General features: G+C 39.2%; 1 protein-coding gene across 2 annotated transcripts in view; it reads left to right on the top strand.

Annotated features, from left to right (window-relative positions):
- The window catches only part of STN1 (STN1 subunit of CST complex), a 44,157-nt gene continuing 21,378 nt past the window's right edge, over positions 1–22,779 (top strand). Inside the window, exons 1-3 of one of the 2 annotated variants that reach the window (XM_056494360.1) lie at positions 1–464; positions 15,430–15,569; positions 20,161–20,256. In XM_056494360.1, coding sequence (XP_056350335.1) covers positions 15,437–15,569; positions 20,161–20,256 — 229 coding nt within the window. In that variant the 5' untranslated portion in view covers positions 1–464; positions 15,430–15,436. Of the gene's footprint in view, positions 465–7,562; positions 7,675–15,429; positions 15,570–20,160; positions 20,257–22,779 lie in introns of those variants that run through there. The other variant, XM_056494361.1, reaches the window with a different exon arrangement.

The raw sequence follows: 22,779 nt of genomic DNA, 5'->3' as shown, positions 1-22,779 counted from the left end.
CCCCTCCCCCCGGTACCTCAGAGTAGATCGGCAGCGCTGGCGTGAGGATCGAGTCCTCGCCCCTCCTTCTGTGCTGCTTCCCTGTAGTCCGCTGTCTGCCGTTACGGGAGCGGCGTGTGCCAGAGAGACCCTTTATCCTCTTGTCCCGAGGGACAGCCCGCGCCTCTCCCTGCCGCTCCGCTGTCCCGTGCAGGAGAAGTGTCCCCGGCCCTGTGGGGAGGGTGATGTTCCCTGGGCGGGGGACAGCTTCCCCTCCGTGCTGGCTGGTGCCCTGAGTCCCCCGTGCCGCTGCGGGAGCCCAAGGGCCGTGAGGGGCTCGCCCTGTGTCAGGAGCGCTGTGGGCAGGCAGTGCCTCCCGGGGGGCTTGGACGTGGAGCTCTGAGGAAAGTGTTGATAGCAAAAGACGCCGTTGGAAGACTTTTTCTTTTGTTTGCGGTCCGGTGTTGTTCCTAGACCTGCTACTGGTTAGTCTCTTGTCATAGCAGGCTGTGATGTTCTTGTGCTGCCCGTTTGGTATCTCCGGTATCTTATTTAATCGCTGGGACAGGCCTGAATTTCCTTATCTCACAACCTTCTCTTCCCACAAATGATTCCTTTCTCACCCTGAAGTATAATTGTATTTTAATAGTTGTGTTGTGTACATGCCACCAAATGCGGGGCGTTTCCTCGCTTGAAAGCAAGAGGCGTTTCCGCTGCCCGGATTAGGGGCAATTAGCGCCAGGGGACAGAGTTTGGGCTGTGACAGGCAGGAGCTCCACGGCTGAGGCGGTGCTGAGACCTCAGAGACGTCTGACAGTGAGACGAACACCCAGGGAAAATCGTGTAATGCCGTATCCCCGTATGAACCTGAGTGCCTGCAATTGCCATTAATTTAAGCTGCGTGATGAGCTTCTGAAGATCAAGCCTCTGGTGTGCATCATTCCCCAGACCGTTTTATTGCCGTGACAGTAGTTTGCTATATAAGAAGGATAGTCCGTGTGTAAGTTCAGTAATAATAGTGAGGCATTAAGATGCCCCTGACACAAAGCGTTTATGAATCGAACAGCAGTGTTCTGTCATGAGTCAATTTCTTTAAACTGTATAAAATCAGTTTCACGGCTAGTCCAACCCAATGAATAGAGACCCTTTCAAGTGCTCTTATTCTTGATTTGTTGTAATAATCAGCGTTTGTTTTTCAAAAATGATATTGGGCTTTGTGGGTCCCTTGTACTGACAGCTTGGCCACAAAAGGTAAAACTTAAGGAGGGTGTTAAAACCAAGACTGTTTATGTGTGTGGGGGCAAAACCAAGAAACAACTGCAGTCCAAAGGAGCTATTTCATCTTCTGTGATCTGGCTGGCTGTCTCCATTTATTAATTTCATTCAGATAGATCAAATTAAATGCAATTGTAAAGAGAGTGTTACCAGCAACAATATAGCTTTGCGTATCTTAATTTTTAAAGTTCGATATCTTTTTCCTGTCTATGATTTTTCTTTTGCCCCTTCAGGTGGGATGATAGCTTTGGTTTGGATATTAAAATACAATGATGGCTTAAATAATAATTTTTGTTAATGTTTGTAATTTAATATTTTAATTTTAACTTGCTTTCTGTTGGATAAAAAGTGCTTTGGGTCTAATTTCTGTAGGTTTATTTAAACTGACTTTGAAAGAGGATAGGGATAAAAAAGGAATCCAAATCCAATCCAAAGCATGAATTCCTTGTATTTAGGCAGGATTGTCTTTTCTTTAGTCTCAGCGTTAATGGCAATGGAGAGAGGGCGGAGGGTGTTAATGTGTGAATTTAAAGTTTGTAATAACTGGAAAGATGCAGAACTAAAAGAAAATTTCCTAAGTTATATGTGAACGAGTGAAGTTGGGCTGGGATAGCAGGGCCTGGTTGTGCCTCAGCTGTGTTGATAAACATTGGGCTGTGCACAGTTCACACACAGCATCTCTGTCCTGTGTCAGTTTGTGTGTGACAAAAGAGGCTTGCTGAGAGCAGAGCCTTCCTGTCATCCTACCAATGACTGAATGGTAGCAGGTACTGCATATGTGTTGCTTTAGACTTGTATAAACAGTCTTCCTGTTCCAGGGAGCTTTTGATTCATATAAGATTGAAAATATAAGATAAAAGTCTGGCACAAGAAATGAGCACTTAATCTAGTGATAAGGCTTTGCTTTTAACTTTTTGTTTCTTACTCTTGAACAAGTAATTCAAGATAAAACCAGTATATAAGAAAAGAAAAACTGTGACTCCGTCTCAATTTTTTCCTTATTCTTTAACTCTGGAGTTACAGCTTGTCACTCAATCCTAAAAACAAACTCCATAAGGTGAAGGTTAAGTGCTAGTTGCAAATCCTTCCCAATTTGCTGTGACTTCCCGGTTTGGAGGAGGCTGTATGAAGTCTGGATTTTGTGTGTGTGGTTCTTTTGTTCCTGATAGCAGGAGTTTTTAGCAACTGTAAATGTTTCCAGATGGTGTGGATAAAAAGGCAAAAGGGAATTTTATTAAAGTTTCTCCTTTAGGAATTTAAAGCAATGGTTTTTTGAAAATTTATTACTTCCTTTAAATGTCAGTGGAAGATGTTAAAGATGTTAAAAAACTATCTTGATTGTGCATCAAATATACTGACTTAAAATAGCTGTAAACTCTTTATGACAATCTTTTTCATCTCTCTATGAATTCGAAGTCTGCTTTATACTTTCTGCTGCTTAATATCACCATTCTCTCATTGACTCAATCAGTTACTTGCCACTGTTCCTAACTCCCTCTTAATGTTCTGTTTCTTTTAAACTGGTCCAATTTCTTTTAATTGAAAGTAAACACTTCATAAATTTAATTTGAAATGTGTTCTTCACAGCATATATTGCCCTTTCACTGCAGTCCTACATTCTGTCTTCAGTTCTTTCAAAATATTTAATGGTATATTTTTATATTGTCTTGGCTTTCTGTCCACCCACGCTTTCACTGATCTCCACAATTCTTCCTGGTGATTGAGCTCATTGAAGTGCTGTAAGGTCACAGGTGGCTTGTTTGTGGTTAAATCTGAAGTGTAATTCTTGTTTCATCCATCTTAATCTGTCTGTCACCTTTGGCACTCAGCACTGTCCTTTCTGTTTTCTTTAATCCATGTATCCCATGTTTTTATTGATATTTTCTGGTTATGTGGTGGCATTTTTTCATAGGCTCTGCCCTTTCTCCTCTGATCTGTTCCCAAAGTTAACACTTTGTGCTGCTTTGGGCTCATTGCAGTTCTAACCCATGTAGCTTCTAGATCATCTAGTTAAACCAATGCAGGGGGATGATCACAGTCCTGGTCCTGTGGCCACACTGTTTCTGATAAAGGCCAGGATGCCACTGGCCTTCTTGGCCACCTAGGCAGCTCCTGGCTCAGTGCCCCTGGGTTCTTTTCCTCTGGGCCCCTTTGCGGCCACTCTGTCCCAGCCTGTAGCCCTGTGTGGGGCTGTTGTGACCCAAGTGCAGGACCTGGCACTTCCCCTCATTGAGCCTCACACCACTGGCCTCAGCTTATTGATCCAACCTGCCCAGATCCTTCTTTAGAGCCTCCCTGGCCTCCAGCAGATCAACACTCCTGCTCAGCTTAGTGTCTGTGAACTTACTGAGGGGTCATCAGATCATTGGCGCAGATATCAAACAGGACTGTTCCCAGCTCTGATCCCTGGGGACAGCCCTTGTGGCACCATTCACCCTACACTCTGGCCTGGCCATCCAGGCAGTTCTGTAGCCAGCAAAGAGATCCCCTGTGCAGGCCATGGCTGCCAGCCTTTCCAGGAGAATGCTGTTTTCTGAAGTCCAGGTGGATGACTCCACAGCTTTTCCCTCATCCATTGGGTGGATCATCTGGTCATAAAGGGAGGTCAGGTTGGTCAGGAGGACTTGCCTTCCCCAGAGCCATGCTGGCTAGGCCTGATCCCTTGGTTATCCTGTGTGTGCTACATACACAGCTCTCCTAAAGCCTTTGATAGAACTGTGTCTTAGAGACTTCTGTTTTTGTTCTGTGTAACAGAAAGAGACTTTGTTTTGTACTCGGTATTTTATGAGCCTTTATTGTATGAGTAACAGGAATAGTCCAGTCATATAATATAAAGAGATAAAAATTATAACAATAGAGGTTGGGCACTCAAGAGCTTGCCCATATCTCATTAGCCAGAATCAATACTCAGACTCCTGTCAATAACCTGGGTACACTACTATTTATTACATGGTTTGGGTTTCTTTAATGCCTTACTGCAGGACCAGTTAATCTAAGAATTGCCATAGAAACGTGGCATTTGGAAGCTTCAACATATAAGGATATTACTTGATGTTTGCAGTAAAAGAAAATAAATTGAGTGTTAAAATGTTTTGGAATAGGATTGATCTAATTTTGGCTTCAGAAAAGTCTGTGTGTTTAATCTAAATTTACCATGATTTTTCAGCAGTCAGTGGGGAAATGTGTCTTCATAGGGCAATTCACTTTCCCCATTTTAGATACTTAGCTTTATCACAGTATTGACTGTGTGAGGTGAGTTTTCCTGGTAACATATAATGGCAGTTCTTCCTACCTATGGAGACACCACTGCCAACAGTACTCTTGGAATGCATTTCTCTTGATGTCAACAACACTTCTGGGAATGATGACAGAGCAAATATAAAAATTGCCAAATTATATCTCAGTGTTTCCAAGTAAACTTGTGATGTTTTGTTGAATAGACTTTATCTGAAATTAAATGGCAGAAGAAAAAGCAATAATATAAATATAAAAATTTGAATAAGGATCAGATATTTCAACAAATAGTTCAAGAATATTTCTTGTAAACATGTCATGTCAAAAGCATTCAAGTTTTGACATGCTGACTTCATTGAAGCTATAACAAATATTTTTCTTATTGCTTCCAGTTGATCTGCAAGAAAACTCTCTTCAAGACTCATGTTCAGAAATAGTCATATATCTTTGTAGGGGAGTAAGAAGCAAACCTCAGATTTCATAGGAAGAATCAACAACTTGAAACTTACATAGCTGATTCTCTTTGATTAACTGCAATTAAGAACTTCAGATCCTCATGATAAAGCTTTTCAAGAAGGCTGCAGCTTTTTGGTTTGTATTTAACTGAAAAAGCTCCTTTTATTTGGATTTTCAGTTAATAACAAAATACTGAGCTGCACTGGTGGATAGTTGCATTTTTTATATATGGTAGTTAGTCTAGTAAAAGCTCTCCCCATATTGTGTTGACTGTAACAATCTTTCACAGAACCACAGAGGACTAAATCCATCTAGAACACTTTTTTTTAATAATAATAATATCCTTTAAAATACTACTGCTCTTAGTTATAATGCTGTATTCCTTCTAATCGTTTTAACAATTCGAGGTTATATTTCACTTGAAACAAGATTTATTTGATCAAAACTGTACATGAACACAAAGCAAATTATTTAAAACTTGTGGAGCCCCCTCCATCTGATGGATATTAGAAGCATTAGTTAAGTCACATGAAAGCATGTCTTGCAAATGCTGCACCATGTTTGCCTTTCCTCCAGATGGTAATTAGACCTTTTCCTCCTGCGTAGCAGTCATGAGCTGATTTGCTCTTTTTTTTTGTGGCTTTCAAATTTGCATTAGTTCACATAGTAGTTGGGATTAGAAATTTATTAAGGGATAAAGATAGCTTTGCATCTCAGTATTGCTCTCAGTCAATACTGGCACAAAAAATGTCTGAACAAAAAGCCCACATGTATTGCTGCTTTTCTTTCTGTAAATCCTGATTTTCTTTCACTGTTTCCCAGGAGTCTTTTTATTCCAGAATGGACATTGTGTTCTCTTGTGATCCTGATCAGCTCTGGAATCTTGGGACTAAATAACTTGTACTGTAACATGAAAATTAATTATTTTTTAATCTGTTTTTGGTTTGGCTTTTTTTAATGGCTGGCTTGCCAGCCATCAGACCCAATCCTGGTTATGTAGTAAGCATAACCAGGAAGTTTATTATGCCTTCTACAATTACTATTAAAATATACCATTCTGACAAATAGGGAACATTTCCTATGCACACAATAAACAAAGATTTGACAAAAAGATGACACTAAAGACTATTGATTTCTTAGTAACATGCAAAAAAGAGACATTGCAGTGGGATAATATTGCAGATATGTCTACTAGCAAAAATGGGAAATAACATAGACTGTGAGATACCAACTCTTTATTAATGTAAAGCTAGACTTTAAAATATTATTTTACTGAAAAAAAGCAAATTATTTTCATTGCATAATATTATTTTTGTATTACAACCATGTTTGCAATAATTTGTGTGTACAATGTTCTTCACTTTTACCTAGAAAGTGAGGAAAAAAAATAGTTGACTGTGTTGTAAAGTAGAATTTGGTTTTCTGTAGGATCTCATCTTGGTACAGCAGCCATGAGTGGAACTGCAATAATATGTCAATTGTTAAGGCAAACAGCAGCTATTGTGTGTCCAACAATGTCTGTGCAAACTTTGGGCACTAGCACTTGCTTATGACAGAACAGAGTATTGTGATGTGATGCACTTTTTGTCTCAAGTGCCCTGAAACATTTATTTTTTTGACAGAAAGGATCTTTAATAGCTAATCCTCAAAAATTATGTTTTATAGTACACCATGCAATATTTATTAAACCAAAAAAGCCCATTATATTACATGGACTGAATTGTAGCTGAAAATAAAATTACCTACTGAAAAATAATTCCTGTGGCTTCTGACTGAGCACTAATGTATCTTTCTGGATAGAGGATACAGGAATGACTTCCTTTCAGAGCATGAGGTAGGAAATGGCATTTATTCAAATTCAAATGCAATTAAGGAGACATTTAAATTAGTTTATAAAAGGCTGTTAGTTTCTTTACATACCAAGAAGTCGGAAATAATAATGAGTTTATCATGTTAACTGTGACAGTGATTCATGGAAGAAGTTACAGCCACAGGAGGTATTTTCTTTCAAGAATCTAAATAATGTTCTGTCCATTTAGTGCCTTTCAGTGGGATTTGGAAAAAAATTTTAAAGATGGGCAAAAATCATTACTAACAAACTAGCCTAGCTTCCTTTTCTCTACAGGGAGGGGAGTTACTGAAGATATCCATTTTGCAGGACAGGTATTCCTGAACAGTTTGGGGTGGTTCTGTATCAGTCCTATGCCAGCTCTTAGTGATGAGATTTGGACAGACCTCAGATGGAGCATCGATAAATTATTGATTCAGAACAGCCTCAGAGAATTACAAAAATTGCTTAAACCAAAGGTTAATAAAGGACATTAGATTTTCGGCAGGGTTTAACTGGATTTTTAGCAGGTTCTAATAGTTTAGCAGCTGAAGATAAATGATTGAGGCAGCATTCCTTTGCTAAGGAGAGCCTACTCTTCAGATTATTCACAGAATGCAGTGTAAAGGACTGTGCGGTACAATTTGTCTTAAGGAACTGAGAAACACCTGTAGACCTTTGGTATTTCTAAAATTTTTCTGTTTAAAGCCCAGTTCAGAGCAACCTTGGTATGACTAAGAAATCCGGTTTTTGATTTCAGGTGTACAAGCCCAGTCCTCAGAAAGAAGGCCCAGTTGCAAAAGAAGTTCAGAGAGCAGCAGGCTGGGAACTGTACCATTTTTGATACAGAACACCCACCCTTTTGATACTTTTGCTAGATGATGGCTCAGAGGAGCTGTGTGGTGAGCATTAGAAAAGCATAACAAAAGCTTTGTTCTTATTCAAAGTTCTTACTTTGTTCTTCAAACTTCTCCCAGTGAAGCAGATAATACTGTAATAATATGTAGGCTCAATGCTTCCCTCCCACACACCTTACATTCTGCACAGATTTGACTTTTGGGATGTTTAAACATTTCTCTACAGGAAGGGCCTTCAGACACAAAGTGCTATCAGTATTTGAAGGTGAAAAAAAATAATTCTGGAATAATACAGACAAACCAAATAGTAAATGTAGCTGGACTAGAATCAAAGATCAGTGCCAGGCTAACTTAATCTTTCAAAGAGTAACAATTAGGTCTCAGTCTTCCAAAAGCACTCCAAATGAAAAATCTCAACCTTTAGGTATTCTCACAAAGTTTATGATGGTCCTAAATAGATCTGAGATTTCAAAATTATTCTAATTTGAGTTACTTTGTATATATCAACAACTGGGCTGTTTGACACTGTGTTCTGCACACAGTCTCACGGTGTTCTGATACTGTTAGAGGATTCACTTCCAAGTAAAAAGTAAAAAAGCAAAGTAAAATGCAGATGGATTTCAGAACACTGGGCAAGTCTGTCATAATATAGAGCTTTTGTATGTGTCAGGAATATTTTAAAACTTCAAATCACAACTGTGTGCCTAGACCAAATCATAGGTTAATTATTTTGAAGTCTCAGGTTGTAATGGAGTGCTCTGTAGTGCTATGAATGTTCATATAAATTCTGACTTATTCCAGAGGCTGTTCTAATTTAGACCAGATGCATAAACCAGTTTAAAGGGGAAGGAGAAAAATGGACAGGAATATTTGCCTCTAGAAATTTGCCTTCTCAAGTCAAACTTGTGGAGTTCACAGACACAGTAACCTCAGAAAGCTATTAATCAATGCTTGTCACTTCTATGCAAATTTCATTCAGGAAGTGACAGTAAATCTATGCTATACTGCTAAAACAGAGTAGGAAAGCTAACAGTGTTTCCTTAAGCCAGTGTGAATTAGGTTTATTCTCTTTTCTCTGTTAGTTAATTCCTTTGTCTTGTGTCAGTAAATTACAGAATGAATCAGGTTGGAAGGGTCCAACCTCCTGCTCAAGCAAGACCCCCTAGACCACATTACTGCAGATTCTGTTCAGGTGGTTCTGGAATGTCTCCAGTGAGGGAGACTCCAGAGCTTCTCTGGACAATCTGTTCCAGTGTGTGTTCACCCACACAGCTCAGAAGTTCTTCCTCATGTTCAGATGGAACTTCTGTGCATCAGCTTCTGCCCCTTGTCTTATTGCCCAACAGCACTGAGCGGAGCCTGGTCCATTATCTTGACACCCTCCCTTCAGACGCGGGCATTGACAAGGTCCCCTTTTAGGTGTCTCTTCTCCAGGCTGACCAGGCCCGGGTCTCTCAGCCTTTCCTCATTTCAGAGATGCTCCAGACCCTTAATCATCTACTGGACCCATTCCAGGAGCTGTGTGTCTCTCTTGTACTGAGATTAGAACTGGACACAGCACTCCAGCTGTGGCCTCATCAGGCTGAGTAGAGGGGCAGCATCACCTCCTGATTATAAGTATCTCTCAAAAAAATTTCCTTTTCCAACAGCCTGCTTGGAGTCCTCTTGCTATCATAGCTTTCATACTGCTGTTCCTCCAAGTAAGAAACTATTTGTAAGAAGTAATTTTTTTTTTGTTACTAATTTGAACTAATAACTGAGAGTCTTCTCTCCCAGTGAAATAATGTCTTTTCTGCAGCTCAGCTCATTCTGGCAGCACTGTGAGTGATTAAGAGCTTTCAGAGAGAGTTAATCATCCTCATAGGCTTCCTCCTGTCCTCGCTTGGGACAGGTGAGGGAATTAGTTGAAGGAGGCACTTCAGTGTGATTATCCAATAGCTTTAAAATACACATAGGAAGTGAGGCTTTTCTGAATATCAATAGTGAGTGCCTACCTACCTTATTTCTGGTAAGCTTGCAGGTGGCTGTGAGAAATACATATGCAGAGCTAATTTACTGGTCTGCTGGGTGGTTGGCTGATTTCTTGGTTCATGGGAAAATGTATCTGATGCATGGGAAAAGGATCACAAAGAGCTTCTTCTACTGCTTATTTTGTTACATGCTTCCCTGTTAGTTTTTCAGAATCATGATTTTGGAAAATTGTTACAAAGTTTAGCTTGCATATAAAACAAGTTTCAATGCCAAAAGGAGGCAATCTGGGACGGTAAGCTTTGTCCCCCTTCCTTCCAAGACTGTGGATGTTGGAGGAGCCAGTTTATTTGGTCTCCTGCAGCCACATGCACCTGTCCAGAAGGTTTTCCAGGCAGTGCTGTGGAAAGGTAAAATCAGAGGGAGGGAAACATGTTACAAGTTAGGACATGGAGACATTAACTCCACTGGAAGACTGTTATTGAACAGCCATGTCAGTTTATTGACAAAACAAGGCTTTTTTGCCCCTACCTATATCCATATGGGAATTGTGGGCAATGCCTTTGTGGGTTGTTGGTAGATTCCCCACTGGCTAAAGGTTGCAGTGATGGGCCTCTTGTCTTGCTCTTCACTCACCAGCAAAGTGTGCTGTAATAGAAACTAATGTCATTGAAAGACATATGATGTTTAAAATTTCAAGGATTATCTCTAAGAAAAAACCTATAATTCTTTCTTTTGGTAAATTGTTATCTGAACAACTAAGACAAATGTTAAACCCTTGTACACATAACATTTCAGGAAGTGCTAAACTTCTGGAAGTTCAGAGGAGTTCTAGATTTCTTAATTTTGTTTTGAAACTTTGTCTTTAAATTGGAATTGTACTTACATTTAAGATTTATAAGACATGCAGCATTTAGCATCAAAAGTGACAGGATTTAACATGGCAAAAACAGAAGGTTTATTACGAAAGACTGAAAGTACTTGCCCCATCTTGATTTGTAACAGAATAACTCAGTAGGAGGTGGATCCAAACTGACCTTACCTTACTGTTTGATAGTTTTCCAAAGGCTGTTTTCCAGGAGCCTTTTTTTTTGTCTTTCAGTAACGTGTTTTGATCTCAGTGATGGTGTTCATCTTGTTACTGGTGTTGCCTACTTTCTTTTAATTATGGTTGTTTTTTTTAAATCTATGAATGAGTTTCATGTCTAGAATCTTTGTTCCAAAAGCTTTACTGCCCAGTTCAGTAAGATTTACTTGTATAATAATCCAATGGGTTTATTTAGTTTTAATTTAAAATGTTGTATATGACTGTAGGTAATTAAAAACATTTCCTGAAAAATGGTGGGTTTGACTGTACCATGCTGGAATTGCCCCTGCTGATCATGAAGAGTTGAATAATAGTCATTTGTCACATAGGGTGTCAGACACAGATGATTTCAATTCAGATGACAGAGGGTGTTACAAAACCCAGCTGTTGATTCTGCTCCTCTTTCCACAAGTTGCTTTCTCTGTAGCAGGAATGGCTGACCTATGAAGCAGTTTTTGACATCTACAGTTTCTGGCCTAATTTATTCAAGTAAATCAGTGGTGGCTTTAACTTGTTTTAATGCACTGGGTTGGCAACTCCTACAGTTTAGGAGCTGTTTCCAGTGTAAGTTGTCAGTGCTAGCATGGTAGTGGCAGCCTTTGGAGAAGAGTGAAAGCCTGGTATGATGTTTAAGTTGTCTGTATTAGTGCATAAATTCTCTGTTTCTGATTCACAGCTAACTTGAGAACGAGTTTTTGCAGCAGTGTGCCAGCACTTGCAGAGCAGTTGCAGACAGCCTCTGGCCAGACACATTTTCTTGCCTCAAAATGATTAATCTCAAGCTAAGGCAATTTTCTCCAAGAGCTTTGATTGTTAATCAAATTTGGAGAAAAGACAACAAGAAACATTAAAACAGATAGTCTTCTTTGAGGTTTCAATTGCCCTGGGATTGGAAGAAGACAGTTTACATTTTTTGGAAAGGTACATAGTAGGCACAAGAATGTGAGCCAAGAAATTCATTGGCGGGGGGGCTGATTCTTCTGAATGAATCAATAGGGTGTTAAATAGAAAGCTATTGAGACAAGGGTACCAGGTAGGCTGCTTAGAATGGAAGAAAGAAAATGGGTTTGGGGGGTGGCATGGCTGGGAAGGGTGACAATTTTCCTTGCTTTCCCTTCTAGGATAATGCCTTGCTGAGCTCACCAGATCCCTCTGGGGATTATGAACTTGGTTGACTTTTCAGTAGAGTCAGGATAGCTAACATTGATAGCAGTGGTGGAAGAGACAGCCCTATTTTAATATGTTAGTATATTAATTAAGGCTTCTTGTTTATTTGTGTCTAGATACCTACTATGTAAAATTTAGATATTTGCCCTTCAAACAGAGTTATTTTCCCAAGAAGAATTAATACTTTTTTTGTTTTTGTTTTTGATTATGCCTTCATAGCCTTTTTCTGGAGTTAAAAATAGAATACAGGTATCTTCTATCTAATGAAATTGTGGACTAAATGTTTTTGTTGCCATTTTTCTCCTGTAACAGGATTGAATTCCTTGCACTACAGCAACCCTGAAGTCATTACACTGCACTTAAAATAAAATGCAGAGAGGGATGACCTTTTGCTAAGGACTCTGTTGTTTATATTGCTAAGCCTGATCACCATCTCCCAGCAAAAGCCAGTTTAATTCTTAAATATTTGTACATATAGTGTCTGTTCAGAATTGTTTATTGTTTGCTGTCTGGTTCTCATTGATTATAATGTTGTGCATCTCCACAATGCCCCCATTTGCCCCTTGGATCTTGATTGTACAGGGCAGCTCTTATCTTCCTTGCTGATAGCATATCACCAATGGTACCAGTTAAGAGCTGAAAACACTTGCAGCATAATGGAAAGTTCCCCTTTTGCCAGGATGACTCATTAATTAACCTCGGGATGGAGAGGCTTCCTGTGCCAACTTAAGGAAAAGTTACAGGAAGACACTATTATGTATCAGAAGATAAATGATTGGAAGAGTTTTGTCAGCCTTATAGGAATTATGTTTTTTCATACTCTCAATCTTGGAAACTCACTGAAATAGATACCTTGGAAATAGTTTATGTCTTGCTTTGCTTTAGGAGGAGACAGTCAGCTGCTAGGAATGGGCTGGTACTAGCAGTGTTAGAGGCAAGCAGTAAATCCAGGAGGCACTAAATATCTTTTTTTTCCAACTGACCACAAGCTTTTGGCTTCAAATAGGCCACTGTTCAAATGTAGCTACCAAGTTGGCCACTTGGGAGGGAAGGAAGAAAATAGGTTTGGTTTTGGGTGGTGTCAGGCACTGGGAGGGTTCTTGGGACCGTGAAGAGGCCAGGGAAGACTTTGGCAGCTGTGCAGAATGCCCTCGTGTGCTGTCAGGCGTTGCTGAGAGTGAGTGGGTGGCTGGGGTACAGTTTCACTGTCCCAGCCTGGTGTGGATGGAATGCCTATAACTTAGGACTTCAGCGAATTTCTCCTGTGGATTTCAAGGAATCCTGTGATGCTTTCATAGTCTTGGGGACATGATTTAGTTTTTGTCAAGGACTCTTTGGCAGATCTGTAAGATAAAGTGTTGTGTGCCTGTAGCAGGCTTCAACCAAGCAGAGTGGTTTCTACATAAAGATGTATGATGGGTGTAAATGTCTCCAGTGAGGAGCTGTAATAAGGCCTGGGAGTGAGAAGGAAGCTCCAGAATTCAACATTTAACTCCCATTAGGTTCTGAGATAGAAAGAGCTTTTGCTGCAGAAATCTTCCTTCAGAACAGGGAAGCAGTAAAAATATTTGGGGAGATGCTTCATTTGAGCTAAAAGTGTGGCTTGGACTTGATCTGTTAATATTTGGGCATTTCAGACTTGACAAGTGGCTATAAAATGCCAAAATACAGATATTTTTAATCTCCAGTGGAGATGCTTCATTGATGCTTCACCCCTAAGATGCACACATGTGCAGGGGTGACTTCTGCTTTTTGCCCCAAGGAGTGCCTGTTTACCAAAAATACAAAAGGTTAGACAGACATGTTACCTGATTGTCTCTTTTTGGCTAGTTATCTCAGTCTTCTGTCTGTCTAGGGGGAAAAACAGGTGCTGAGCTCTGACAGGCTTTGTAACCATGCAGAGTAAATTGGGGGGCATGAAGCAGAAAGAAATATAACTGTGTACTAGAGACTGCAAAAAGAGATGAGGAGACTAATTTTGTTAAGAAAATGAGCATGCCAAGTAAAATACAGGTTCAAACCATTTGTTCCTTTGAGAAACTTTTATGGTCTAAATTTGACATAGACTGTAGCAAAGAACTGCCATATGGAGGAACAGCAGCTTGTGTTAAGATCATACACTTAACAGCTTAATTTCTAAATTTCTATTGGGCAATGTCTCAATTCTGCAGCAGAAAAAGGATGCTTCATGGGGAGACTTGAGTGAGAAAGGACATTTTTGAGTAGATCTTGCAGGTGCAAAAAGGAAAGGTTGGGGAGAGCTGTCTGTAGTGGGGAACAAGACATGAATCCATGTGTAAACAAAACTATTTCAGTTTGTTACTCAATGGTGAAGTTACTGCTGGAACTGACTAAATAAAATATTTTCAATATCTCACCAAAGAAATGTCCAGTCCAAGGAAGGGTAAATAACACTAACCTCTTTTTTTACTTAAGTAAAATTTTTAAAAAATGGACAGGAATGGAATTATCAACTGCAGTTCTGTACACAGTATAGAGTAGATGTCAGCAACACTCTGGCTTGTTGTGCTACATCCTTTTTCATTTCCCTTGCCTCAAATGAGAAGCATTAGAACAGAAACCATTCATAATCCAAGCTGTGTAGTTTCTCAGTGAGGCAAGGTGCTATTGGGATGTTCATGGTGTGGTAGCTACTGATTAGAGACAACAGTGCTTCTCCCAGACTGCAGACATCACTGGGAGCTGCTTCCTCTCAGGAGACTGGAGCTGCTACATCTCAGTCCTACTGCACACTATTCAAAATCAGTCCACTTAGCACCTTTGACTTAGAGCTGCAAGGGGCTGACACTGCCAGGTGACCTGGAAAGCCTTACAGGAACAATGTAGCTATCCATAGAGGAGAAGCTGATAGAAAGTATTTTCAGCTTCCAAATCTTTATGAGGTTTTTCCTGAATCAAGTGCTGGGGTTTTTGACACCAACAGTGTGATAAGCAGAGAATTGGATCTGTAATGGCAGAAGATGGAAGGCATTGAACTGTGAAATCTAAAAGGGTAAAAGGGGAGAGTAACAATTTTGAAGTTAGTGGAGACTACATGCTCAAAATAAAGAAGGGATGGCTACTTTTGTTTTAAATTAAGTCATCCTCCCTCACTCTGCAATAAAGCACAGGATGAACAATGAGAATAATATGTTAGGGGAGGGAAAGAAAATGATGGGGGGAATAAAAATAATCTGTACAGAAAGTAACCACTTAGGATCTCACAATCCTGCTCTTTTAAACAAATGTTGACTTTAGTTATCTGTTTATGGATTTGGAGAAAAAATAAAATCCCTGAAATTCTATCTCATTTGAAGTGACTGGGGAAAATGCTGTTGCTGGATTCTCAGTACTTCAAACAAGTCATGAGTATTGATACTTTGAATATTTCATGTGGCAAGATATGAAATATTGATAGCTAAATATAGCATTGCATTAGATAAACTCCAGTATCTCATCCACAGCTTTGCTGTGTTATTGTGTGTAAACTCAGGAGCTGTTTTTTCATTTAGTTGGTGCATATGTGAAGATCTCTTCACCTTTGTAGGAAACAATTGCGGGTCCTTCTGTGTTCACAGGTTTTAGATGCAGTCTGAGTCTGGGAAGTATGAAGGAGAGACACCTTCTCTGCACTGGGGGTTGGATCCTGTATTTTCTGCATTTGCAAGACTCTATATTAAAGATATTACAGAAATGAGAGAATCTAAACAGGTGCCAGGTATGTATGTATATGTGCTCATTATGATGCACACAGTATTATAATTAATTTATGTTGTGCTTTTTATCAAGGGATTGAAGATTACTTCATAAACATCAGTAGTTTTCCATACCCATAAGCTAAGTGATGTTAGTGTCTTTCAACAGTTCCAAGAACAAAGGTTATGTGTGAAATGTATCTCAAAAATAAAATATATTTGTTAAAATAGCTTTTCTTTCTCTCCAGAACCTCTTTTGTGTTAAGGCAATGTGTTTCCTCTGTGTTGTGGTGCTTGTTATATTCTGATGAAGTTAATTCTAAAATATGCTAGTCTTTTCTGGCCCTGTGTATTCTTCTCTTTCCGCTGTCTCTGCATTTTCTGAAAAATTTTGACAGTTGATGACATTGCTGGATGTGTGATTTTGCTTTTTCCTATAGATATTAATACATTATAGAACAGAGGGAAGTTTTGAGGTTTTTGTCTCCTTAATTTCTAAATATGTTGGATAGATGACATTCTTCATACATTGGAACAACCTTATGGTAAATTCTGGCCTCCATGCTGGGCCTTACCCCACAACTATGTGCTCTGCAGTCTGTGTCCTGCAGTGTCACCCACATGTGAGCTTTGGCTGAAGCAGCACAGCTCTGACCTTGAATTGCTGTTTTCACTACACAGACTTTAAATAGACTGCAGTGTCTTCTGCTGTGGAAGGGTTCATTACTCTCAAGTCAAGCTTCACATGGTGCAGGATTATCAGAGAGGGACCCAAAGAACTTACAATTAATGAGGAAAAGCAGTAAGCCCTAAGTACAGTGTTTGGTTTTCATGTTTTGGTTGTGGTTTTTTATTTTTTATTTTTTTCTGTCCACAGAGATTAAGTACCCCTGTTTGGCACTTTGAATATGCTTTGCCTTGTAGGTTTTGTTCTTCTTCAGTTTTCTTTAACAGCAAGGATAGCAGCAGTGCTATTTTTGGAGAAATTAAGACCTAGTGGGATTTTTTGCTCTTCTTGCAACTACTTTTATATACATAAGGACTTCACAAAAAAAAGTGTGTCTGTCTATCTATCTATCTATCTATCTATCTATCTATCTATCTATCTATCTATCTTTGTTATTTAACATAGCAGGAGACTTTTGTCTTAAATCCATTGCAGTAATTAGGCAACAGACTGTTGTTGATGTTTGTCCTACAGTAAGTTTTATTTATAGGCCTTTTTAAACTGTTTTATAGGTGTTTCTGGTAGTACTGGTGTAGGAAATACATCTGGTAAAAACTGTTCTTCATCAGTTACAGATATTTTAATTGTTTTCAAACAAACAATACGAAATATAATATATAATACAATTCAAACAATTTCAAAATACAACACAATTCAATGCCAACAGAATTGGATTGTAGTTTGGACTTGAACAGTAGTACATACAAATCTGAAAATGTATTCAGAATAATTAACTTTATAAACACCAACAAACATTTCATGATACCAGGAACAGTCTTAGAAAGTACAGTCCTGCTCTTTTTTTACCTCCAAATTACCCTGATTTCCCTTTTTACTTCTCTTCCTATTCTTTTAGTTAACTGAGTTGGATTCTGCTTCAGGAAATTTTTCAGTTTTGTTATTACCTTTTTTTTCTTTCTAAGATGATCCTAAGGAGGTGGGATGTGTCATGTCAAGATATCAACCTTTACAGTTGGTACATTTGAGCTTTCTCCACTTCCTGTGCATCTGGCACTCTGTACATTTAAGCTTGCTTGCAATCCTGCATCATTTTCTAAACCAAACTTCAAATAAAATGAAATTTCCTAGAACCAACATCCTGAATTTTGTCCATTCTCTAGTGCTGTTTGTATACCAAACCAGACATTTTTCAGTGTATCTTGTTTGTTGGCAACAAATGACAGCACAACAAAAACACTAAAATTAATACCTTTTGGGGAAGGAAGAATGTAGGTGTTTGTTGTCAATGCTTCCTGTCTTTAATGGGCTTTTAAAGACCAGCTGAAGCTAAATATATGGTTGACTATAAATCAGTCATTAAGTAATGGTAATTAAGAATGAATGAATGCAAAACAAAAAGTTGTAACTAGGAAGAATGGAAAGAAACACAGACTGAATGTCAGGAAAAACATCCCTAGAATGACATCTGTTAGACCATGGCACAGACTTCCCAGGAAGAAGGTGGGATGCCCTTCAGTGGGATTGTTTATATCCTGACTGTACAGATTGCCAGGAATTTACTGTACAAAATGGTCTTGTATTGCCCCTGAGAAAATGACTGAATGACCTAATGAGTTTTTTCTTTCCACTTTTAAGTATTAGGATTTGATGCCACACTGACTAATCCCTTAAAACAATGCAGAGGGAAGCAGTAAACCTGGCCAATTACTCTGCTGCTATAAATGGTGACAAGAAGGCTGGAAAACCTCCCAGATAAAAACAGCAATTGTGTTGTCTTAGCAGCCTTGCAATGAGAGTGGGTGTCAAACTCGGTTGTAACACATAATCACATCATGGAAATGAGCTTTTCTCAGAGTTATCATGCACCATTGCTTTGTGACAGCTTATCAACAGGGAAGGGAAGCTACAAATAGCATAAAAGGAGGTAATAATAATTAAAGGAATACCAAACAGCACAGAAGTGCTGGTTCTGACATGACCAGCACTTGCCCTAGAGAGGTCTGTATCCATAGCCCCCTGTAGCACTGCTGTGGCTGTTGTGAGAATGGCATTTTGCTCTGTGTATTGATTACTGGGGTATTAGGAACCTCACTGAATGTGTTTGTCCACAGCTTCAAATATTTAGTAGAAATATTTATTGCTACCAATATGGACTTAATTTGAACAAATAAACTAGCAGGAGAAGTAATTTACACCTTCAAGTCATCAAGTCCAAAAACCTTTAATAGGTTAAATATAATTTCATTCTTCAAGTTAATTCAGGTAGTTTCTCTGAGAGTAAGGGTGGAGTTCTATGTGAATTTATGGGGATGGAGAGAACCAGTTTTATTTGGTATCTGTCATCTGCCCAAACTCAGCTTACTAACTGGGAAACAAACGTAATAACATGTTGCTTGTTTGCATAATCAGGAGCTTGGAGCCTCTGCTGCACACACTTAGCCTTAAACTAGCCCAGACCTTTTACAGAGATGTTGTAAGATTCAGTGAATGACTACATACACTGGGAGCATCTCCACTGGGGGTTTCTGTAGCAATGTTTATTTGTGCCCTGGTAAATGAAATGAGAGGCAAGTGGACAGACCTGCTAAACATTCTCTATGCCAGACCTGAGCAGTGACTGCATTAGTATAGCCAGATCTGAGATAATAGCCATAGATGTATCCTCAAAACACTGCAGTGCATTTTTATGAGCAAAATTTTTGCTTATGAGCTGCTTGGCTGATCACCTCTGATTTCTTCTGAAACTTTTGTGTTTTCTCTCTGTCTTGCATGAAGAAAGTTAATTCCAGGCTCATTTAAGGCTGCTAGCTATGTAGGACAAGTTATTTTTGGATTTTGGATTTAAGGTTTTTTTTATACAGAACATTTTTCTGACTCCCTTGCTGCTGTGTTTCCCTTTGTAAGAATAACACTTGCCACGGTGTATGGAGCCAAATGTTCCCTTCTGAGTCCCTTGAGTTATCTAGTTTTCAGAAGACAGTTATTGAACATCCCAGATGGCTTATTTCAGTAAAGAGCAGTATTTGAAAACTGAAGAAAACACATTCACTGAAAACTAGCCAGCCCAGGGTATTAGAGCTTATTGCCCTATTTTCCTCCTGCTGGTGGACTGTGAAGCCTCAGTGTATGATGTTTACATTAATGTTTGTTAACAACATTTGTCACTCTCTTGGAAGGGATTACAGAGCGAGGCAACCTCGGTGCTGTCACAGTCCACTGGGCTGTGATTTCTCACTGTTTCCTGGACGTGTTTCTAAGTGTTATTTAAGTTATCTTTATAGATGAACAAAAATAGCTTTGAAGGGATGTTTTTAGAACATGTGTTTTCAGAAACTGAAGTTCAGGATGCAGTCCACAATGGCTGCAGTAGTGTACTCTGCAGTCTGAGAGGGCTGTTGCTCTCCCCCTGCCCCCATGGCTCCTGTTCTTCTAGAAATGAAAGACAGAATTTTCCTTTTGGAGGCTCTGCCTTAATCAGGAACAGCTGCATTGTGAGAAGCTCAAACTGCTTCCTTTGTGTTCTATTATTTATTCTGAAGCCTTATGAAGATATAAAAAAACCTCCAAACCAAACAACAAAGCAAAACAAAAACTCAAATGAAAAAACAAAACAAACAAAAACCTCCTAATGCTTGCAGCAAACACTGTTTTTCAGATCCAAATGTGCAAGAAAACAAGAGGTTAATAAGATTCTGACACTCTACAAAAGCAAGCTTTTGGTATCCTAAGTACAGCTGATACTTTCTCCTTTTAGTGTTCCTAGTCTTCAGTGATACAGGGGATTTTTTTTGTGCAGGCACTGTATAATTTAAGATATATTAAATATGTAAGGAAGTATGGTTTTTTTTTTTAACTGACAAATGTGACTATGTTGGGTAGGGTGTTGAAAGAAATAATTACACTAATCCAGCATGTTTTGTGCCTAGGTATATTCTTTTATAATGGACATCCAATAAGACAGGTGGATGTTGTTGGGATAGTGGTTCAAATGAAGGAGCGAGATGCCTTTTATAATTATGGAGGTAAGGAAAATGTTTTTCTTCTTGCACTTACTGTAGGATCTGAAAGGTTTCCTTATTTGGTCATTGTGTATTCTTGAAACAAATGTGCTCTTGTCCTAATATAATGTATATCTACAGCTGAGATTACTTGGCAAATGTAGGGAAGCTACTGTTTATCTCCACTTCAAAAATAGAGAATTAAAAGGTTAACAAAGAGTAATTGATTCATGTGAGGTCATGTAGCAAATCTTAATTTTGGTTGTTGCTTTGTCACTGGACTCTGCCACCATCCTCTCCTATTTGCAGTCCCTTTGGTCAGATGCAAACATATTTAACAAAAGGGAAATGTCTTCTATATTTGAACCTTAGAAGTCCCTTCAGACTTTTTTTATGTCTTGTCATACCTTGAAGCCAGCTTCTAATAGCAGTCAGGAGCATGTTTGTGTTTAGATGCACAAGAGTAAGAGTCTTAACAAATGAACTCAAGCATACCAGTCCTTGCCAACACCAGCTGGGAGTTCTCTCTTCCGTATTGCTTTTCCCAGAATTCAGTTTTATGAAAATGGAAACATCTGACTGTCATTTTGTTCAGCTGTCTTTTACATCTGGAGAAAAGGCAGAGTGGAGCAGTGGTGATGTGGCAAGTTCCAAAAGGTGGAGGGAGGTCTCCTCATAGTAAGAATGGGGAGCCAAATGCACAGATCCTGTTGAAGCCCTTATGGTCAGTGTCTTCCTCTGCCATGGGTTTTCACCTGGTGGAGGTGAGTCACAGAGTGCCTCTCCTCCCCAATTCCCTTGCTTGTAAAACTGCAGTTCCCTGACCCTCAGGAGTACTGTGAAGATACAGCTGATGAATTCCCCAGCATCAAACTGCTGCAGAGTGACATTGACTGCAAATGCATTTATCACTTCATGAGAACAGAGGAATACGGAATCTAAATGATCAAGACCTATTCTATGGGTAAGGGTTTTCCATGCTGCTCTCAGTTTAACAACTAAACCTGTTGAAAATGTTTGACTGGGGCAGAAAGTGGAGGAATAGAAATAAAAGGAAACTACAGAGTAGTGGAATTAAGCCTTAGATCAGCCGACCTTCAAGTGCAGCTCACAGCAAGCCTGGCTTCCTGCTGTCCTTTCACATCCAACTCCACTCTTTGTTCCAGCAGTTCCTGGTTTGAGTTTTCAGGCTACCTGCCAGGGTGCCCCTCCCCAGCCTGCCCTCCCTTTCAGGCAGGCCAACTCTGTCAGTGCAAAACTGTAACTTCTTAGACAGTTTCCTGCTAGTAACAACTTCTATCTCTCAGTTCAACAGACTCTGGTGAGTCACAGGGGTTACATCAGTTGGAGTGCCACACACTGCTCAGGACTTGCTCACTTTCCATCTGCTTAAAAGTGACTTACAAAGCAACTCCCCCTTTGTACTTTTCCTCCGATAGAGAACTGAAATGTCTTTGTGTCTCTGCCATGATCCTCCTCCCTCATTTCCTATCTGTTTGCTTCAGATACGTCACTCACTTTAAAGCATCTTAGATTCTCTCTTGAAAACTCCACAGCCAGAAGTGATGGCAAAATTATAATTGTATAAAAGTTTACTTTTTCCTGGCTTAAAAAATAAAAATTACATGCCGTGTGATATCTGATTTTGACATTTTGATTTGATTTTTTTCTTGCTGCTATTATTATAAGTTAGGAGAAAGATATCTAATTAAAACACAAGCTTTGATATGAGCTTGATTTGATCAAGCTCATATTTTACCTAATGCACCTTTCTAACCTCTTATGTCCCCTTTCCTTTTTAACAAAACCAAACATCATGTTGTTTTCTTTGGACTCCAAAACTGACTTGAAAGTCTGAAAGGCAGTTGACTTAAAATCAAATTTAAAAAAAAAAAAAAATCACCAGCATCTTAGTAGGTTCATGCAGGCCTGACAAGAGCCAAACCCTTTTTGTCATAAAGAAATAAAAATTTACACAATTACCTCATTTAACTGGTAGCTTTGAGCTACCCCTCAAATAATTAAGCAAGAATCAAAGAAACCAAAGCCAAACAAACAAAAGCCAGGAAAAAAAACACCCCAACAAATGAAAAGTAAACCCACAAAAAACCCAAATAAACAAAAGTTTAAACCCAAGGAGATGAGGAAGGGTGGCACAAGGAGCACAGGAAGTTTTCAAAAGTTTGTAAACCCCTTGAGTGCATTTAAAATAGATTAACATTCTCTTGTCTAATTAGAATACAATTCCAAGTGTTCTCATTCATCTACACTTCAGGAGTTACTTGTCTTCTTGCTTAAAGCTTTCATTTATGAAATTGCAAAACTTTGTTTCAGAACCTTGCTCTGCTACCAGATTCCTTGTGTGGTCAAGTACAGGTCAGTCTGTCCAGGACTTTGTTTTCAGCTGTTACATTGAGGAGGAGGAGTCTTCCCTCCTAATCCTTCAGTCTTATTTGATTCATTTCCAAGCCCTTCTTAGGAAGCCTATCTGTCTTGGTTGGTGCAAGCAGGAACATCTAGAAACTGTGGGAATGCAAGAGTGAAATG

Source organism: Oenanthe melanoleuca, chromosome 6 (assembly GCF_029582105.1).
Source record: "Oenanthe melanoleuca isolate GR-GAL-2019-014 chromosome 6, OMel1.0, whole genome shotgun sequence".
Taxonomy (NCBI): Eukaryota; Metazoa; Chordata; class Aves; order Passeriformes; family Muscicapidae; genus Oenanthe; species Oenanthe melanoleuca.
The sequence above is the reverse complement of the archived record's forward strand: the minus strand, read 5'-3'. Positions and strand labels throughout refer to the sequence as shown.